Raw genomic sequence first — 21,508 nt, 5'->3', positions numbered from 1 at the left:
ACCTTCCCTGTGCCTACAATATAGTAAAATGACCAGGGACACTAGCTGCTCTCCAAGTTACCCCAGCCTCCTACCCTCCGGCTGCTTTCCTCACCATGCTACTGCAACATGGGGGCCACCATGACCTTCTGATCGCCAAATCCAGCCGCCTACTCTCCATGTAATAGGAAAAGTTCAAGAGTCCCTGGGTCCTGTCACTTGCTAAATGATTTGGGAAAGCGATAATCTCTCTAAGCCTCACATTCTTTGCTAAAAAAGCAATGCTTGACTCCCAACAACATTGTTTTAAGGTCCCAGAGAGAAACACCCTAAAAATCACAGCCAGACAACTGCAGTAAAACGACCACTGGGTGAAGGCCCAATGTTCAACCCGACAGATGTTATTACTCCCCTGGTCCCTTCACTTCCACAACAGGGCTCTGCCCTAGTTATGCCTTTTTGCTGGCCTTGATCCTTTGGCCTCTCTCATGGGGTCCTCTTTCTCCTGCCCTGGTCCTCTAAACATCTCCCCAAGCTCTGGACTCAGTCCCCTCTTTTGCTCCTTGGCCCACGCCCTCCATGAACCTCACTACTCCCACGGCTATCCCCCCTACCTTCACACGAATCTTGTCCAGACTCAAGTTCCACCCACACCCATCATTCCTGTGACTGTTTCCATTTACTCACCAACATGCCTTCTCAGTAACGCATTCATCTGGGCTGAAACCAAACACGTTATCTTTCCTCTACCGACAAAGAGCCCTCTTGCTCTTCCTGTCCTCCCTTCTGGTCTTCTTGGCACTCCAGCTCAGTGTCCCGGGGTCATCTTCAGCAAACTTCATCCCCCTACACACGCCCCCAGTCTGTTTACTTCCCAGGGTCTCTGGTGTCTGTCCCCTTGCTCCATTTCCACGACTGGTATTGGCCCAGGGCCTTAACACCTTTTGACCAGATTGTGTCCACTTCTTCCCACAGTGGGTCTCTCTGTCTTCATGCCTCTCAAAGGTTCCAGAATGCACTGATGCTATCTGCTCTCTGTTCAACACCTCTGAGGTCCTCACTGCCTACTGCTCAAGTCCTCACCCTACCTTTCCAAGTCCCTCAACATCCCTCCAAGCTTCTCTCCTCCCTCTGACAGAGGACTAACCTTGGTAATGGGTAAGGTCTCTTTGTGGGTTTCAGTCCCTGGGCATGGGCCCACCCCAAAGCCCTCATCCCATGGGCCCACCCCATGCCCACTGTTAGAATCCTCCTCAAACCCAAAGCTACCTCTTACACCAAGTCTTCTCCAACTGGAAGCAATCTGCCCTTTCCTGAATAAGTAGAGATTTTTATGTCTCCAAAATGGCAAGTGTACCAAACACAATGCTCTTTCATCTCAAGAAACATTGATCGTACCTATTTCCTACCAGAAGTATGTTGGGTGCTGGGGATCAGGGCCTAAGATATGGTCTCTACTCTTGGGGAGGTCACGGTCCCAAGGGAAAATAGAACATATTGTGCTGAAATCCAACTCCGATGACAGCAACTGCTGTACTCTGAGTGTAAAAAACCTTCCTCGGGCACAGGAGATCAGGAACGACTGTAAATTCAGCTAAGTGAGCTTCATTACCAAATGCAATGTCTAGACCTTGTTTGGATTTTGATTTCAACATACCAGTTCTACATAAAAAGACATTTGGAGATGGACAGGAAAAAGTGGACACGGGTGGAACATTAGTTGTTATCAGGAATTATTGTTAACACTTCACTTAATAATGATATTACGGTCACTTTTTTTTTAAGTGCTTATCTGTTAGAAACACAGACTTAAACATTTTCAGATGAAATGACGTAAGAGTTGAGATTTTCTTTATTCCAGCCAAAAAGGAGAGGTGGGGATACATAAATAAGATTGTCAAAGTGCTGATCATCACTAAAGCTGGGATGGATGCCTTAGGGCTCCTCACACTACAGTCTCTCCTTTCATGACAGAATATTCTGGAATCAGGACATGTGCATTTGTTCCTCTACTGGACTGTCAGCTTCCTCGGGACCCACAGTGTATCTTGTTCACCTTCCAGCACCCAGGGCAGAGCACGTGCCAAGGAAGCATTTGCCCAACAAATGATGTGTTACCGGTTTCTCTCGTGGCTGTGACGGCTCTACTGAAACTGACTGTGACCAAGGCCCCGGGCAAAAGGCCACAAGAAGTGCATACAGCGGGAGCTATTTTTCAGGCAGTGCAAGAAGCAGATCAAGATGCCATGCACCAGGGAGGAAAAGCTGCCACAGTCAGTCTTCCTCTGGCTCAAATGCCCTTGCGTGAGAACCCTGCCAGGGGGCTATAGTGGAGGGGATACTTACTGTTCTCAAAAGGGGAAGCCAGCAAACAGGAGTTGGCAATGAAGCCGAAGCAGTCTTGCTGGTAGCCTGTTCTAAGTCCCCACAAGGTAAGGAAGTCATTCGAGCTGGGTGAATCCCAGCTTTGCTTCCAATCAGCTGTGCAACTCTGGGCGAGTCCCTTCCCTTCCTGTGCCTCAGTTTCTCACCCATGAAATGAAGGACATGGAGGACCATTTTCTTTCTGACTTCTGCCACTCCTGGGGTCCGCGATCCCACAGCTCGTACTTACCACATGGTGTGATGGTCTGAGAAGATGTCTTCAGGCTGAAAGATCTCGCCATCATAGTAGCAGGGGCAGTGGGCCTTGGGCACACAGTCTCTGCTCTCATCCAGGTACAGCCCTGGGGGGCAGAAGCAGCCTTCCAAGCACACCTCATCGCAGTCCTCATCCGGGTAAGAAAGGGAGCGGCAGGTCATGTTACACGGGGTCCCACACTGCAGGTACACCTGGCCCGGTGGGCAGCTCAGTGCTGGGAGAGAAGGGAGGGGAGGAAGGCCTCAGTGGAAGCATGGAAGCACACAGATGCCAAGGGCTGGGGTTCTGGGACTTGGGGTGCCACCCTTGCAGCTGAGACTCCAAGTATAGCTATACGATCACCACCTTCCTTTCCCACTCTGAGCAAAACTGCATTTTCAGGCTCACAAACATCTCTGATAATAACAGATGCACATGGATTCCCCTTTGCTGAACCCGAGGGCTGCCGCCGTAGCAGTTTCCAAAGCCTTAAAGCCTGGGACGTGTAGAAATTGGGGGGATGTTGATATTGTGACTATTAAAAAGAACTGGGAGTGCCAGGCAAGGACATTTCTCTCTGGATAAAGATCATTAATTTATCCCCTACTGTAACCCTGCTCTTCACACAGTTTTTATGCCTTTTACGCCTCTCACTGAGCTAGATCTCATGGCCCCCATCCTACACGGAAGAGAACTCAACGTAAGCTGAGTGACTGGTCAAGATCATGCCTCCCAGGCAGAAGCTGAGGCAGGATTTGAACCCAGTTCTCCGTGACCCAAAAGCTCACGCTCTTCACCATTATGCCCTAAAAGCAAACTGCCCCTAAGGAGCCGTGCTTTGGAGGACAGCCGCAAAGAGCCAGCCGCTGTTGAACCTGCTCCAGCAGGGCGGGCAGCCCTGCCTCCCTGCTGCCCTCACTCTCCCCGGCCTCCCACAGAAAGACAGCACGGCGTCCAAGAGCCAAGAGGTCGTGGGGCCAAGTGTTGCAACACAGGGAAGGAGATGGGTTCTGTCTCCCAAATTCCTGGGTCTGACACCCAGTTCTGTCACTAGTTACCACGTGACCTTGAGCAGTTTCCTGGCTGGAAGGGACTCATACCCGCCTGGCTTGTTGTGAAGGCTGAGCGAACCAACCAGGTCTGAGGCAGGCCCGGCCTGTGGCACACGGTCAGTCACGGCTACTGAATCACTGATGACTGGAGAAACGCAGCCTGAGCTCCGCGGGGTCCCGAAGGGAGGGCCATTCCAGAGAAAGGCCTAGGCGAGGAAGGCCTGAAACTCCTGGGGGATCTGGCCACTGCACACACTCCCGGGAGCACCCCAGTGATGAAATTCTTTATTGGGGTGTGCAGGAAGCCCTTTGCCCTTTCGGCAGGCATTCCCGCTGCGCACCAGCTGCTGTCCAGGAAGGGAGGGCCTCACTCTGAGCACACTCCTGAGACCACTGGAAGCCCTGCCCTCTCTGTTAGGATCCACTTCTACAGTAGGAACCTACGGGCAGCACGTGCCACGGGAGCTGTCACAGGAAGACCAGGCCATGAGCCCCAGACATGGGGGTGGGAGCATCTGGGGAGCCCCTGCGGCCTCCGCCTCCTGCAAATGCTCAGGGCTCGGGGTTTGAGGATAGCTGAGAAGGGAGCGGGCCCCGTCGCCATATTAGATGTGGATTCTTCGCTGAACCAGCAGAGAGGCTGGGTCAGTGGATGAATATTTAGAGCAGGGTGGGTTAAGATGGGGCGTGTTGGGTCATAAAGATGTGACTCACTTTCAGGCCACTGAACCTATGATAATAAGGCCACGTTTCACCCATTAAGGAGCATTTGGAGTGGAGAGTTGGCTGAGAGCCCTGTGAAATATCTCTTTTGGCCTTCTTCTCCAGAAGTGGTACACACCTCAACTTAACAGAAGGGTATTGTGCGTCCACTGTGTCCTGGGGTTGTGCTAGGCTCACGAATGCAGAAATGGTAAGACTTGGTCCCTGCCTGCAGGGAGCCTGGGCTCTTGCCCAGTTATAAGAAGAGGAAAAAAGGGTGTACTTCTCTCAGAATCCCAGAGGAGCTGCGTGAACCATCCTTGCTCCCTGAGCATCCCCAGTGGGTGTGGTTCTTCTTAAGGATGGAGTTAATGGCTTAAGGACCTCTGTTCATTTTTCAGGAGGAAAATGACCATCCTCCTTAGGTTCAGGCCTCCCGGGCCCTCTGGCCAACCTTTACTCTGGTTTACCTCCAAGTTAGCCCATAGATCCAGAAAACTCCTTCCTACCTCCCCTCAAATTTTTTGCCTCCCTAACCAGATCTCAGCCTGTTCCCTCCTGTTCTGTTCTCAATGGAGGTGAAGGATGATGGCTCTTTCAAGATTACCGAATATGGCGGTAAGCCCTCAGCCTCTGGGACAGTGCCCTAAATTAGGAAATCCTTCCGAATCTGCAGCACACTGATAATACAGAATTTCTAATGCGGGTGGACAAATGAACCATTATATAGCAGACAAGCATATTCACGAACAGTATGCCATTTACTCCTCACTACTCTGCCTAATTTCTAAACAGCAAACCCCGAGGCCGAAGCTATGGCATGGAGGGTGAGACAAAGAGTTCAAGGCCACAGAGCAGGGAAGTCAAGGGCTGGTTCCAGAAAGGCCTCAGATTCTCCTCCTCTGGCTGCTGGCCATGACTCTGTGTCGTGCCAGGCCCAGAGGCACAGGGAGGCACAACAACATGCCTGCATAAACGTGGTCTCTTTTGTACTTACTTCTGCCTCTGCTCCTCTTTTTTATGACCTTGCTTAGACTCCAAACACAAGATGGCACTTAGGCCCCAACCCTTCTAGAAGGGTCTAGACACTTCTAGAGCCCCCTACCTAAGCTTCTTTTCAAATACATGATATGAGATTAGGGCCTTTCACCATTTCTCATAGCTCCTCTATTTTCCTGCTTCTGCCAAGACCATGGACATTTTTGTCTCCAAGCACATCCTAAAAATCACTCTAAAACTCAGAATATTTATGACACCTCATCCTCTCAGAATATCCCCCTCATTTCCCCCAAATCACTACTACTGTCCCACAGTGGAACAGCTCTTTTTGGCCAAGGTGGAGTCTTTTTAAGGCCTGGTCAAGTACACCACCTCCAGAAGGTCTTCCTTGGCTGCCCCTGACTTAATCTAATTATCTTTTATTCAGTGTGTAGTCACCTAGCAGGGAGACAGTTCCCACCTATGCCTCAAGAGGGAAGAAGGTTCAGGCTTTAGTTACACCGCTGGCATTACCTGACCATGCTGGGCCAGCCAGCCTGTGTTATTAGAGATTTGGGCCAGGAGTCCACTGATGGTTTGCCTGGAGTTATAAGGAAGGACTGGTGTGTGCATTTCCCTACTGCCTTCCTGAGACCCTCCGGGATGCAGAGACCCATTGGGATCTGGGACTCGCTCTTTCCTCAACCTGCCCATACACGTATTGAACTCTAGGTGGCAGCAGCCACAGGAAATTTCTGCTTGGCAGGGACTCCAAGGTTCTGTACCTCCAGGTAGGAGGGTGCAGCTCGAGCTCTTAGGACAGGCCAGAGTAATCACACTACCCTGTGGGAGAGCCAGTCCCCACCACCGCGTCTTGCTGGAGATGGAAGAAAAAAAGAGGCTGCAAATGAAGAGTTGTCAGGATCCAGGCTTGCTGAATGCCCTTGGGCCCAGTTCTGAATGCAATAATGCTGAGACAGTGTCTAGAAAAGGACCAGCAGTTCGCAGGGCACCCGAGGAGGGCTCGCCTGGGTTATGTGGGGACTGGCGGGGAGGGAGGGCACCCACCACAGAAGCTGGGCTCCCGCCACCCGATGTGCACGCCTCTCCGGGCACAGGCCGCGGCGTAGTTGGCCACGGCACTGCAAAGGCAGTCTCTGCCGTCGGAGCAGGAGCAGACGTCGTAGCGGCAGTTCTGCACGTAGGGTTGAGGACCCACAGCGCGGTGGCAGGCCTCGAACTTGGAGGATGTCAGCAGGGCGCACGCCTCCTCTGCAAACCTGGCTATGGTGGGAGAGAGAGCAGCGCAGGTTTGGCCAAGGCCCCACCTCCCTCGGCGCCCAGCCCCCAGAGAGCCAGGACCCGTCAGGCTCTGAAATCCCCCCACCAGCTCCTCCCTTGGCAGCTCTCCCCACAAAACAACCTCACATCCCTCTGGAAATCACTGTGATTTTTCTTCTGCAGCCAATAAACTCTCCTAATTACATTTGGCCTAAATACATAACAAACTGCATTTCCAGAGCACACGCCCACTGACAGAAGGGAGAAAGTTCCAGGATGGGCAGGGTAAGAGGGGGAAATTAATGCAGGCCTGAAATGTTGCCACAGATAAATCTGCAAATGGCCACCCCAGAGCATTAATCTTCCGATAATTTAATTCTGGATCGGTGTGGCTGCTGCGTCAACAGACTGAGAGAAGGTCCAGGGACAGAAGCATGGACCGTTCTCTTCTTTCCCAGGGTTAGGCTCATGGCGTGGGAGGTGGGGGTGGTGAGGGGTTGCGCGTCAAGGGACTTTGAAGAATAAACAATCCAGATGGAGATCATCAAATGCTGATGGTGAAAGCCAAGTGCCCCTGTACCCTAAAGTGGGTGCACCGTGCCATGGAAGGCACTGGAAGCCAGGCGACCTCAGGGCTCTGCAAGGTCCCCCCCCCCGTCCCCCCCGCGGGGGCTTGCATACTCAGGCGCGGGTTGAGGCTGCAGGGATCACTGTGCTGCTTCTGCAGGTCTTCGCAGTCCCCGTGCAGTTTCCAGGCGTTCCCGAAGTCTTCCACCAGGGGCTCCGCCAGGCCTGCGGGCGTCACGAAGTCGTCACCCCTGTTGCCGTTGTAATTCCCGCACAGGCCGCACGTCTTCCCGGCGTAGACCGGCGACAGCTGTGGGGAGATGCACACCCCTTTGGAGCCATGGCTGCCAAAGCAGCCACAGCTTCCCATCGGCTAATGAGATGGTTTTCATCAAAAAACGCTCCCCGGGTGAAAAATAAATACGATTTTAATAAACTGCAGCGGAAGCCTGAGGCTGTAGAGGTGTGGGGGGGGGAGCCAAATGGGGTGTAAGCTTACCACCAGCAACATCCCACTCTTAAATCATTAGAGTCAGAGAGCAGCTGGGCTAGAAGGGACTTCAGAGATCATCTAGCCATTTAAAGATGGAGAGACAGTACAGGAGAGCCAAAGTGACTGGCCTAAGGTCACAGAGGTGGTGGCAGAGCTAGGACAAATAGCTGGGTCAGGTCCGCATCCAGCATGCTCTGTGCCTATCAGAGGAGATGCCCCTGCCACCGAGCCCTGCCACCCAGAAGAACCGAGTGCAAAGAGCCCTTTACGGAACACTTATATCAGTCACACATGTTGGGGAAGCAGGGCCCTTGTGGTCCAAGTAGTCTCAGAGCTCACATTTGGTGACAAAGAACAACACTTGCCCGTCTGGATTCGACTCAGCCACGGGGTGTCATTGGAGAGAAAAGACCATGAGCCAAGGAGGACTCCAGGGGCTGTGATCAGAGAAGCTAGGGTCAGCAAGGATTCTGGGGCAGTCTACTGTGGGTGACCAGGATGGTTCTGGGGGCAAAGCTCTAGGCCACCAGCAAACGGTTTGTTCTCCATCCTTCTGAACCCAAAGTGCACACTCACGGACAACTTGGAGACTCAAAACTGCCTTTCACACTTTACAGGGGGGGGGGGCTTCCACCAGTTTCTAGTAAGAGGGCCCTGATCCAAAGACAGAGCCAGGGCCGGGACCCCAGATTCCTGACTCCTACTTTGCATGTAATTAACATGGCCAGACAGCCTTCCTGGGTTGAAACCATCACACGGTAGGACTGAGCCCCGTATGGTCATCTCTAGAAGCCCCTTCCAGCTTCTAGCTATGACTTCACAGAATGCAGGATGAACAATCTAGTGGAAGGTTCCAGACCCATATAAAAACGTACCCAAGGAAATAGCATTAAAAGAAAGAGAATAGAGTGATGTTTCCTTGTTTGCTTTACAAAAGTATTGCCACTCTAGGCATGGAGACCTGCCCTGCCCTCCCTATTTAAAATGTAAATCCTCTGACCCTGATACTTCCTGTCCTTCTTGCTGCTTGATTGATCTCCTCCGGATTTATCACCTTCTAATATATTATATAATTTACTGCTTGGTTTGGTTTCCTGTCTGGCTCCCCTGAGGGAAACATAAATGAAGCAGGACAGGGTTTCTTGTCTGTTTTGTCTCACTGTTGCAACCTCGGCCTCTTGAATGTGACTTTGCACATTCACAAGGTGCTGTGTTGAGTCAATGATTGAACAAATGGCTGAGTTCATGAATGAATGAGGCTTTCCCTAGGACACAGGCTGAAACATCATGCTAGCGGTCAAGGCCAGGCCCCAGCTGAGCAGCTAAATCGGTGGTATCTTCACTCCACCACCCCACCACCCATGCCTCAGCACCCTCCCCTCCCGCTTCATCCCCAGACTCAGTGCCCTTGTGCCCCCCAAAGTCCCTCTGGTCACCCCACGCCTCCTGTCCCACCACCCCCCACTAAGACAATAGTGTCATCCATTCCCTCAGTCCCTTTGGCTTGACTCAAGGGTAGGCTCAGCCCTCAGATCAAGAGCACCTTTTCCAGGAAGTGGGAGGTTGTGGAGAAGGTGGCATGGCCATTGGCAGGGTAGGAGAGCACCCTCCCTGAAGACCAGGGTACAGGAGGTGAGGGGGTCAGGAGACCTGAGTTCTCTGGTCCTTGCTCTGTCACCAAATGACCACAAGACCCAGGGTGAGTTCTTTCTGGTTCCAGAAAAGGATTTTATTTCTAATTGCAAATGAGCAGCTGACAAGGTGTTCTCCAAGATCTTCCTGCTCTATGATCTGCGGTCATAAGGTTTATTTTTTTTAGAAAAGAAAAGAAAGTCACTAAGATGGAACGTTCTCCAGGACTCTAAGACAAGGGAAAGAATATGGTATCATGAGGACAGAGGAAACCAAGATCTCATCAGGAATGCCCTAATGCCCCTGCCAGGATTATACCAAGGGCCCTGTGCCCCACAGGACCCCTGTGCATCAGAAAGGACTCTCCAGGGATCCAAGGAATGATCTAGGGCAGCAGTTCTCCAAGTGTGGCCTTGGGGATCTGTTGGAGTTGGGGGTGAGGGATCCCCGAGGACTTGCGAGGTATCCATGAGGCCAAAACTATTTTCCTAATCATCCAAAGACATTATCTGGTTTTTTCCCTCTCATTCTCTTACAAGTGTGCAGTGGAATTTTCCAGAGGCTACATGACACACAATGTTGCAAAAGATTGAATGCAGAAGTATATTTGTGACTCCAGCTGTCTTCTATTAAGCCATCCATTAAAGAAATTGGCAGAAATGTAAAACAATGGTATTCTTCTCACAACTTATTTTTGTTTTGGAAAACCTGATTATTTTTTAAAAAATATATTGTTTATATTAATGTGGAGTGGTTTTATTATTGTTATTTTTTGTTTGGGGTTTTTTTAAATTATAGTGTCATTAACGTACATTATGATATTGGTTTCAGGTGTGCCATATATGATTATTGTAATTTTTAAGTGAATTCATAAATACATATTTTAAGCCTCTGATTTAATTTCTAGTGTGGTAAACATTGACAGCTACATCCTTCGCAAAAGATATTGGGGTCTTCAGTAATTTGTAAGAGTACAAAGGCATGTGATGACCAAACAATGAAAGCACCAGTCCAGCAGGAAGGACACTGTCCTGAGCGCTGACCAGCTCTGCCCCAGCCTCATGTGCGGTGCTGGGCACCTCTCCCCACTCACCTGAGTCTGAGTCACTTCATTCATAAAAATAGCAGTGAAAACCATACTGCCCCACTGCTTCAGGAAATTTCCGGAGGAAACAATGTATAAGGAAGCCCTGTGATATATATGGATTGCTACCCAAATGTGCCTCTGGGACCACAGAGACCGGGAGTGGCCCCCCCAGATTGCAAAGGCCCAGGGAAGGGGTGAGAGAGCTGGCGGTTCCCAGTGCAACCCTTCAGGGCCAGGATGGTCTGCACCCCAAGGGAGCACAACATAGGGTCTCAGTGGCCACTTCCAGACTGGCTATTTCCTTTCTGCTCACTGTGGGTACCTCCGCAGGGAGATGCCCCCAGCTCCCATTTGTCACAGCCAGGAAGCTGTGCTCCAAAATGCTATCTCTTAGCCCCTCGGGAGCCCACCCAGTCTTGGGGCCCCTGGGGAGCCAGAGCCCCAGAAGTGACAACCCCCAGGGCAAACAAGGGGCGTCCAAACAACTAACACCAGTCTCTCATAAACAAGAGAGGCCTGTTCCTCCCTCTGGGGGCGGAGGGCCTGGGGAGAGAGGAATTCTTCTCCCACCACAGAAAGCCACTCTCCCAGAGCACAAGAGGCACTTTGTAAGGTCCCCACTGCAAGGCGGCCGAGTCCGGGAGGGCACCTACCATCACCAGCAGCTTCCCCCGGCCGTCCCAGTCCATCTGCAGGTCCTCCCCATAGCTGAGGTGCACGGAGGCCATCACGGTGTGCTGGATACGGAGGTCACCTGGAACCGAGCAGGGACAAGATTTAGCCCTTCAGCCGAAATGGGGAGAGGGCTGGGTGGTAAGAGGCAGACGTATCGTGGGGAGAGACGGAGTGTCTCACAAAGGACTGTAACAATGACATCAAGGAGTTGGGGACAGATGGAGATGTCCATGAGGTTGAAGGGGTTCTCAGGAGGAAAGAGAAGCAGGATAAACCTGGTACAAATGGATTCCAGAGAAAGATGCCCCAGTATCCCAGTGGCAGCCTGCCATTCACTCTACTGCCACAAGAGGGCGGCAGAGGCTCCAGCATCCTCTGCTGAGGCAGCTCTGCCTCCTATTAAATCCCTGACACCACACATCCACACCCCCCAGCATTCCCCCAGGCGCTTCTGCCCTTGCACCCGCTTCTAGGCTGCGCCATGAGTGTGCAGAGCTGCATAAAGCACTTCTCCCTGAAGACGAGACATACCTTTTACCCTGCAAGAAGGGATGTGAGAGGGAGACACACACTGCTAATGACAGCTTCCTCAACTCATCCTCTCCCTCCAGGAAGACTTCTTTGCTTGCAAGGATGCCTGCTGAGGATACCCACCCCTCCACTGATAGCCCTCCTGACTGTACACAGGTGGACAGGAAGCATGACTGAGGAGTGAGCGGACCAGCCCCCGGCCTGGTGGAGGAGGACAGAACACACCTTGCAGAAGAGGGATCTGGACATCCTGGCCATCCACGGACACGCCTCCCCCGTGTTTCAGCTTCACAAGGCTGTTGTGCCATTGGGGCAGGCGAACAGTGACTGAGCGGGTGCAGACAGCATCGGGGTCATCGGCACACTGCCAAGAGGGCCACACAGAGTGACGTCACCACAAACCTCCTGTCCGGCACCCCAGCCTGGGACCCACTTACTCAGGGAAAGAGCGCAACCCCAGGCAATCTCTGGCCTTCTGAGAGACAATTCTACTGTCACAGAATGGGCTCTGTGAGTAGGTCCCCTGGAGGTGTGGCGGGACAAGGCCCTGAGCCCAGTGCTCACTGCTGCCCAACCCCTGCAGCTCCCCACACCCTTTCCCATCCTCCCAGCCTCTGCCTATCTTCCTGTTACTTGGGTCTATGGTTCCAAAGCAAATCTGGGACTTCGGTCCTCAGCAGGAGCCATGTGCCCTCTAGATTTGCCCTCCTTGCTCCAGTTCCTGGAGAAAAGAGGGATGGCGTGTACCACAGCCACTCAGAGACGGAACCACCTTGCCCCTCCCCTTCCATCACTGCCTCCTGCAGGGCCGCAGGCCAGCTCACCTGCACAGTCTCAATGACAATAGAGAAGGTGTGGTCCTGGCAGTCCTGGGCCAGTAGGTACTGGCAGACCCCACTGAAGGTGAAGTACCTGTTGTCAAAGCTCTTGAAGTGGGATTGTCCTGTGACGAGACACTCCCCTGGAGGGACACAGAGGGAGGAGGTGAGAACAGGAGACCCCTGGTGGGGGTGGGGGAGGGGGACAAAGGAGGCCCACATGAGCAAACCGGGCCCCTCTCGTGCAACTCCACAGACATTCTCTCCCCACATCGGCCTGAAAATGAGTTCTACGGGAGGACTCGAACTCAGGTCCCAGTCCTCAAACAGTGAGAGGTCAGTGCTGGATCTTCAGGTCAATGGTTTACTTTCTGGAAGGGACAACCAAGGGCAGTGACAGAGCCATATGTAGTCTGCAGCGGAGCTCGGCCTGGAGCCCGCGGCTTGAGCTCTTGGTTCACTGTGGCTCACCGTCCTTCCCCACAGCCACCCCACAAGGTCTGGCTCTGCGGCGGTCAGGCTCCTCTTGGTCCCAGGATGAGCCTTTCTCGGTACCGGCCTTGTGGGGGGCTCCGGGGCACGGATCCACCCTGGAGAGTCCCCTGAGTCAAGCAGGCAGAAAGGTCAGCCCAGGCAGAGGACGGAGGAGGGGTGAGGTGGGCATTCTCCAGGCTCAGCAGGGCAGCAGCCTGGGCACCATCCTTGCCCCTCTGCCGAGGGGTGGCTCTAAAGCCTCCTCATGGACAAGTCCATGTTGTGACTTCAGTTGGGGCCGATGGGGTGCCGGGAGGCCATCTTCCCATGATCTCACCACTGCCCAGCCAGCTCCCTAGCTCAGGCTGACACATCTGTGGGTGGGGACAAGGACCCCCCTTGGTCACCCTGCCACGCAGAGCCCTCGGCTCACCCTCCACCTGAGCCCTACTCTGTCCTCCCCCAGACCGCAGCCCCGCCATGCGGCTGGCCCAAGGCACCTCAGACCAGAGGTCACACATCCCGCAGAGTGTCCGCGCAGGAGCGGCAGGGTGGGGGGCCCTCTGCCAAAGTCTCCAGTGATCCCCTACACGCCCCAACCCAGCTCGGGGCAATCCCGTCCCCAGGACCCACAATGGACCCATTGAAGCTGAAGTGGACATCTGGATCCCTCCCCAATCTCCTTCTATGTATTTCCTCTCTCATTTGTGCCTTCTACTCTTTAAAGAAATACAGACACCCACCATGGCCATCCCATAAAGTAGGGGGCCCTCCTTCCCACCCAGTCACCCTTGACCTCCAAACTGCAGACACCTATTCTCCAGAGCACTAATCCCGCCGAAACCTAAAGTTCCCCCTAAGATGGTCTTAGAGTCAGTCTCACTTTAGCCCACCCCCAGGGGCTGCTCTTGGGGTCTGTCACACAGTCGGGGCCATTGGAGCTGCCCACCGGGCGAATACATGCTCAGCAGGTCCCCACCACCTGCTGCCTCAGGCCCACGCCTGCACTGAAAGGCATGGGGGGCACAATTTTGGATCTGGGTGTTGTCCTGCCTTTGGTCAGGACAGTGGAAGGCAGGGGTAGGGGAGAGTAGCCTCAGGTCACTGTGAGTGTCCTCTGACTGGTCTCCAGGGCGGCTGACCCCTCCCAAAACGACATGGGCCAGGAAGGCACACTCAGCCCAGAAGAAATTAAAAATCAGGGAGGCCCCAGATAAAGACCAAATATACATTTGGTCTTTATCCCTGCTTCCTGACACAGAGCTCCTAAAGCCCTTGGGACATCCTAGGAGCAGCTGTTGTTCTACTGAAACCACTCTTGGTGGGCCCCTAGACAGCTTCAGGATGGGAGCGGGTCACCAGAAAGACCCAGGCGAAATGCAAGAGTTGGAACTTTCAGTCCCACCCTCCGGCCTCCAGGAACCGGAGAGAGGCTGGGGATTACTGATGGATCACGTGTGCATAATAAAATCTCCCTTAAAATCCCTCAACAAGAGGATCTGGAAAGCTTCTGGGTCAGTGAATGTATCCACGCGCAGGAGGTGGCCAACGCCAGTTCCACGGGGACGGGAGCTCCCATGCTCACTATCCTTCTAGGCTTTGCCCCGTGCACCTCTTCACCTGGTTGTTGATTTGTATCCTTTATAATAAGCCAGTAATAGTAAATGAAGTGCCTGAGTCTGGGGACCCATTCTAGCAAATTATTGGACATGAGGAAGGCGTTGTGGGAACTCCCAACTTGTAACCAATCCAACAGAAGTGGGTACCCTGAGAGCCCAGTAGTTGGGCTCAGCACCTGAAGTGAGGCATCCTGTGGGACGGAGCCCCTAACCTGCAGGGTCTGCACTGATTCCAGTCATTAGTGTCAGGACTGAATTGTAGGACACCCAGCTGGCATCCAGAAAGTAAAAGAATTGGTTGGCTTGGGGAAAAACCACACACATTTCATGCCAGAAGTGCTGTAAATAGGACAGGTCAGGTCCTCCTCCCATGACATTGGCCCCAAAGAAAGCAAGAGTGAGGGATCACTGTTCATGGCAGGCTGTAAAGGTCGGGCCAAAGGTCATCCCAGCCCATTGTAAATGTGCTGAAATTCCAAATCGGCTGGTGTCACAGGAAAGCCTTTCTGCAAGGGCTGTTTCTCAGAATCCACCACAATCCTGCAGAGTGATATGGACCTTGGTGTCAAACATCTTGACCCCATGGCAATAAAATGGGTGGGAATTCTTCCCCTGACCTTTCTCTGTTTTCTCAGGAGGGCTCTTATCTGAGTATGAAAGTGGGCCTGCATTATCTCCAATGAGGCCTAGGAAAAGAGAGGTCAAGAAGAAAAACGCACAAACATTCAACAGCAGAACTTCCAGAGCTTGAATCTAATCGCCCGATCTGATTTCCTGCTCCGACCTCCACTGACTTGTGCTCTGAAGTTCCTCAGGAATCGAAAGTCTAAATATGACATTTAGCTTATCGCCTTGGTACCACTGAGGGACGGAGCTGTGAGCGCAGGAAACCCAACAACACGGGTGGGGAAGCTGGGCTCGTGGATGGCCCTGGGAGCTGGAACCCGTCTCTCACCCATCCTCTGCCTGGAGCAGGATGGCCAGGACATTCCCAGTCAGCTAGCTGGTCAAGCCACAAAGGGCAGCCCCCCATCAACAGCTGCCCCCTCCCACCCCCGCCCCGCACAGCCTACGGAGAAGGCAGGCAATGACAGTCTGGTGAGGAACAGGTGATTCTTTAAAAGAGCCTCAAACTAGAATGGCCGGGAATTAATGCAGATCTGCTCTGTGAATAAAGATCTTCCCTCACTGGGGCACCTGGGTGGTTCAGTGGGTTAAGCATCTGCCTTCAGCTCAGGTCATGATCCCGGGGTCCTGGGATCGAGCCGTGCATCGGGCTCCTGCTCAGTGGGGAGTCTGCTTCTCCCTCTGCCTGCCTCTCTTCCTGCTTGTACTCTGTCACTCTTGCTGTCAAATAAGTAAATAAAATCTTTAAAAAAAAAAAAGATCTTCCCTCATGAAAAAATTGGAAAGAACCCTCTCCCCCGGTGGGAACACAGGATCTTATCTAAAAGAAACCCTTCTGTCTGCAGTACCTGAGACCTCCCTGGGGCTTCTCCGCTCAGCTGGTCTGCTTCTATTCTTTGCCACACAGCCTTCAGAAATGTCAGCCTTTCGCAAAGCAACACAGACTCCCCCAGTGGAAGTTTCCCCCAAAGCCTGCCTCTAGACAGACAATAACATGACCTGTCCCCCCGATGCACAAGGTGCACTCCAAGCGCTCCGTGGGTGCGTCTCACGCACTCCTTCCATGAGGCGGCTGTCACAGGCCCCAGTTTGCAGCTGAGGAAAGCGAAGCGCAGAGAAAAACTCACCCAAGGCCCAAGGTCCTCAGACAGGGATTTGCTTGTGGGCCTTGTGCCTGGCTTCAGGGCCCAGAACACGCCACAGCACCCAGCACTCCCCCACGGGCTGGCTCCTGCGGTTTCTCATAGGCCCGACTTGGTGAAGGCCAAGCCTGGGTCACCCTGAGCCTGGGCACACGCGGACCCCGTGCCAAGGGGCTGAGGTACCACTGAGTTCCGGATACGGAGACTGAGTGGAGACGAGCCCTGGCTTCTTCCTATTTATTTATTTATATTTATCTGAAAGAGAGAGTGGGGAGAGGGGCAGTGGAGAGAAGAGAGTTATCTCAAGCAGATTCCCCACTGAGTGCAGACCCCGATGTGGGGCTCCATCTTACAACCCTGAGAGCAAAACCAAGAATCAGATGCACAACCATCTGAGCCACCCAGGCACGCCTCGCTGCTCCTTTTTTTTTTTTTTTTTTTTTTTTAAGATTTATTTCTTTCTTGAAGAGCCCTGGCTTCTAAAGGTAGTACACTGGCCTGTCCTGAAGGAGGCCTGCTGGGACTCCAGAAGCCCCAGTATTGGCTGGGGCAGGCCTCATCAGTGTTTCTCTGAACTTGGGCACTCCCCCATGCGAGCCCAGGTGCCTAGGAATGCACACTCCCATTGGACAGGCATTGGTCCTGATCACCTTCTGTGTTAGCCTACGAGGAAGTTTGTCTTCCCAGAGGCTTCCGAACAGACAGCTTGAATCCTAACGTTGAATTATAGGGCTGGGTTAGAAGGCATCAGAAATTATACAGAACCAAACAAGGAACAAGTTACACCAAGGCCCTCCCCTGCCCTGCAGCCAAGTCCAAGGCAGGGCTGGGTTCTCTCTGACCTTCTTGCCCTGCAGGCCCCAGCTACACCCTGCCTCCAACCACCCCTGCACAGGCCAGACTCCTTTGGGCGTGTGCCTGTATGTCTCAGTCCTTCTCCCATCCTGCTTAATGAGGCAGCCGGGGCTACTGAGAATGCATACGGCTAACATTGAGTGCTTGCTGTCTGCCAAGTAACAGCTTCTGTGGGATGAAGCTGCTGTTACCATCCCCGTGTCACAGATGAGGACACTGAGGCTGCAAATGATCAGGCAGCTTCCCAGAGTCACCCCGCTGGGAAGTGGGGGGACTGGAATTCTGGCCAGGCTGCCCGAGTCCACCCCACTGCCCAGGCCCTTGGCTTGGCCCCCTGCTAAGATAACCTGTCAATGGGCATAAGTTGGGCAAGTGAGGAACCCTCCACTCACTCCTTCCCAGCTGCAGAAGAGAACCTTCTACATTCTTCCATCAGGAGTTTGAAATTCTAGAGCTTTTAGTAGAAGAATAGTCCCTGTTCATAGGCATGCTCCTTCCCCATGGACCCCCGATCAAACATTTATGGTTCAATGGGAGCCAAATTAGCAGAACTTTCCTGGGCAGCATGTGTTGCAGAGGAAGGGAAGAGGAGGAGAGGCAAGAGAGGGTTGGGGTTACAGAAAAGGAAGTCTGAGAAAACCACAGTTTTGCCTGCTGCTGCCCTAATTCCTAGTAAGAACAGAGAGCCTCAGTGAGCAATGAAGGCCTAGAGGAGCTCTGAAGCTCCAACCCTCCCCATACAGACTGATGTTCTCCTGGGCAATTTCTTCTCCCTCCCACTCCCCATACACAGTACTCCCTGTGCCAGGCAGCCTCTAAGATGCTCCCTCCACGGTCCCACCTCCTGTATTCACGTCTTTGTGTGATCCCCTCACCTTGAGTGTAGACTAGACATGTTGACTTGTTTCTAGTAAATGTAATACAGCAGAAGTGAAGGATATCACTTTGGAAATTGGGTTTTTAAAAGACCAGGGCTTCTATTTTGGCTGTTCTCCCTGACTCTCTCTGAGGTCACTCACCCTAGAAGAAGTCAGCTATCAAAGTCCTAAAGGAGCCTTCAGGTAAGACCACAGCCCAAGTCAGCAACTGGACTGCAACTTTATGAGAAATAGTGAGCCAGACTCAGCCACACCCAGATTCCTGAAATACAGAAGCTCTAAGATAAAAAAAAAAAAAAAAAGTTTGTTTGCTGAGTTTGGGGGTAATTTGTTACACAATAGACAATTAGTACACTCTCATCTTATCCCGGGGAATCAAAACCCAGCTCCCTACTTCTAAGATTCTCGCAATGTCAGCTCTTCCAGGGACTGTGGAGAAGTCATAGCCTGTTCTTTGCTGTGCTAGCAGAGTCAAGCATATCCCCTTGCAGAACCTTCCCATTGGAAGCTTTACCAGCAATTGTCACACTGGGGGCACAAGACAGCCCCACTGCCAGCTGCATCCTGGCAAATAATGGAAGTATGCCTGTGTGCTACAGGTAGAAATGGAGTCAAGCATTTGGAGATGGGAGACAACTAGACAACAGGAGATGGAAGATGACCAGCTAAACTCCAGAACTTGAAAAAGAGGGTCAGAGCTGAGTATGAGTTTAGTGATTGTGTGGGCAAAATACAGATAGTCCACTCTGTAGACTGCAGAGTTGGAACTGATTATCCTCCCATCAGGGAATCAAGAAAATTTCTTACATCCTCAGCAAAGCTATCTTCTAAATTTTGAACTGAAGACCAAGGGTTGTAGTCTGCCCCAGACCAAGCATTCCAACATGTGCACAGTGAGTGTTCAAATCGTTGTTGGATGGATGGATGGATGGATGGTTAGTTGGATGGATGGATGGATGGTTGGATAGATGGATGGATGGACAGATGGACAGTTGGCTGAGTGAAAGATGCTCCCTACAGAAAGTCGTTATTAAGAATTCCTAATCTGGGGATGCTTGGGTGCCTTAGTTTGTTGAGCAATGGACTCATGATTTTAGCTCTGGTCATGATCTCATGCGTTGCGCAATAGAGCCCCCCATAGGGCTCTGTGTTTGATGGGGAGTCTGCTTGAGATTCTCTGTCTCCCCCTCTCTCTGCCCTTCCCTGTGCTCTTTCTCTCTCAAATAAATATATAAATCTTAAAAAAAAAATTCCAAATCCATGAATCTAACAAAAGACAAAAAACGAATTCCTAATTCAGTCCATTGTGGCTCACAATAATAATGATTATTTAGATATTAACAGTGTTTTTGCAAGGCATTTACAGCAACTTCTTGTCTTTCAAAGGGCTCCTTAGGTCTTTCACAGGGTATGATGATGTTAAATCAGAACATTGATATCCCTTGCAAGAACAATCTTTTGTTCTTCATGCTTCCTTTAAAAATTGCACAGAAGATAAACTTGCTGGTTGGCTATCCTTAAGCCAGACTAACTGACCTAGCTCTAGTGCCCACTTTCCATCTAGTTCCAGAATTTTCCCAGGGTGGTGGGCATTGAGTTAGATCCTAAGTGACCATCCAGCCAACAGGCCCCAAATATGACCCCAATATCCAAGTTCAGGCCCTGTCAGCCCACCAAAGCCAATGTGGCCTCTTTGAGCCAAAAGGAGGGGAGCCTGTTATCAGGCTATTTGCCTTGTAGTTTTTTATTGTGCTCTACAGACCAAGGGAACCCAAAAAGTAGTACCCAGCATACAAGCTGAGGCTGAGCTGGTCTTTAACTAAACGTGGGCCCTCTCCTGAGCCGGTGAAGGATGGCAAAGACCTTCCTGCAAAGGAGCAGATGGAGGACCAGGAAGGAGAGTAAACGGAAGGGCAAAAGCAGCAATCAGGGAGCTGTGAGTTTGAGTCCTGTCATTGTCTCTTAGCAGCTGTGTGACTTGAGCAAGTTATGTAATCTCTCCAGCTCTGCCTCCTTCTCTGACCTAGAATAACTGTACCTGCCCCACAGGCTGGCATGTAAAGTGCTTAGCACAGAGCCTAACCCACAGCAAACACCATGTGAGTGACCACAAGAGGGAAAATTATCAGGAGAAGAGCCAGGGTTATGGGGGGGGGTGAGGCAGAAGGGAGCCTCAAATGGGCAAACTTTGCAACAAATAGAATAGAGCTGGGGACAAGCAGAAGACCTAATAAAGGGCAGAGATTATTATAAAGCAACTTTTCCTAAAGACATTTTACAGGATGCCATTCTAAGGCCTTCCTATCAGGCATTCCAGAAACTTCTCACTTCTCACTTAATAAAGAATTACCAGGCCCTTTTTCCTCTCAATTTCCAAAGAATTTGCATCATCTTTGTTTAGACTGTGACACTACAGTTCTTACAGTTCATTGAACCATAATCCCCTGAGCAAACAGGTGAGAAGAAAAGGACAATAAAACCTTAGCCCAGGTGCATTCTCACCTTTCAGCTATGCTGGGTGTGCCTCTGCCAGGCCCACGAGTGGGTCAGCACAGCTGGGATCCCAAAACGGAGCTGTGGTCAGAGGGTTGTATCCAGCTGGCACAGAGGCCTCCTTACCCCTGCCTTGAGACAAGGCACTCCCTATCTAGCAAGGACGACACACCATTCCATCGGGAGACGGGGGGATGAGTGGAAGGGCTCCTACCTGGGCATTCTTCATTGCTGCAAATCCACAGGCTGTTTCGGCAAATGCTGTTGGGGAGAGAAGCACAGGGTGTGGCTAGTTGTGCAAACACGAGGGCACAAGAACAGACCTAAAGCACGAGGGCCTAAAAAACACTAAAAAGCACTAAACTAAAAAACACTAAAAAGCACTAAAACACAGGGGCGCCTGGGTGGCTCAGTGGGTTGAAGCCTCTGCCTTCGGCTCAGGTCATGATCCCAGGGTCCTGGGATCGAGCCCCGCATCGGACTCTCTGCTCAGCGGGGAGCCTGCTTCCTCCTCTCTCTCTGCCTGCCTCTCTGCCCACTTGTGATCTCTGCCTGTCAAATAAATAAATAAAATCTTTTAAAAAAATTTTTTTAAATTAAAATAAAAAAGCACTAAAACAAGAGGGCCCAGGAACAGATGCCACAGCCCCCAAAGGGAGGGATCTGGGAGAAGGGGGAGCGAGTGCTAAGGGGGTCTTTATGAGGCTGGATGAGAATGGCGCAGGGCTGTGGCCAAAGTGGGAAGCACCTTGGGGATGAGGCTGAGAGGGGGCAACCCTGACAAAGAGAGAGGAGAAGAAAACTGAGGGGACCCGACATGTCTTCAGGGATCCTGAAGACAAATCTTCAGGGATTTCAGGATCCCTGAAAATCCACCCAGCCACTGCGCAATGAAATTCCTACACCCCCCCGCCCCCTGGCGCTGTCCCTTCCCCACAGCTGGGAGAAGTGAAGATGGGAGGGCTGCTGAAAGGGGTGCCACCCAGACCCACGCCGGCCAGCCCA

The 21,508-nt window shown here is 52.0% G+C and overlaps 1 protein-coding gene across 2 annotated transcripts in view; it reads right to left on the bottom strand.

Moving 5' to 3' along the window:
- Positions 1-21,508, bottom strand: part of VWF (von Willebrand factor) — a 135,657-nt gene that overhangs the window by 76,871 nt on the left and 37,278 nt on the right. For both annotated transcript variants that reach the window (XM_032349034.1, XM_032349032.1), the window contains 7 exons: positions 20,718-20,764; positions 12,422-12,558; positions 11,823-11,961; positions 11,045-11,145; positions 7,294-7,489; positions 6,400-6,615; positions 2,594-2,834 (listed from right to left, as the gene is read on the bottom strand). In XM_032349034.1, coding sequence (XP_032204925.1) covers positions 2,594-2,834; positions 6,400-6,615; positions 7,294-7,489; positions 11,045-11,145; positions 11,823-11,961; positions 12,422-12,558; positions 20,718-20,764 — 1,077 coding nt within the window. The remainder of the gene's footprint in view (positions 1-2,593; positions 2,835-6,399; positions 6,616-7,293; positions 7,490-11,044; positions 11,146-11,822; positions 11,962-12,421; positions 12,559-20,717; positions 20,765-21,508) is intronic.

The sequence above is a fragment of the Mustela erminea genome, chromosome 6 (genome assembly GCF_009829155.1).
Source record: "Mustela erminea isolate mMusErm1 chromosome 6, mMusErm1.Pri, whole genome shotgun sequence".
Lineage (NCBI taxonomy): Eukaryota > Metazoa > Chordata > Mammalia > Carnivora > Mustelidae > Mustela > Mustela erminea.
The sequence above is the reverse complement of the archived record's forward strand: the minus strand, read 5'-3'. Positions and strand labels throughout refer to the sequence as shown.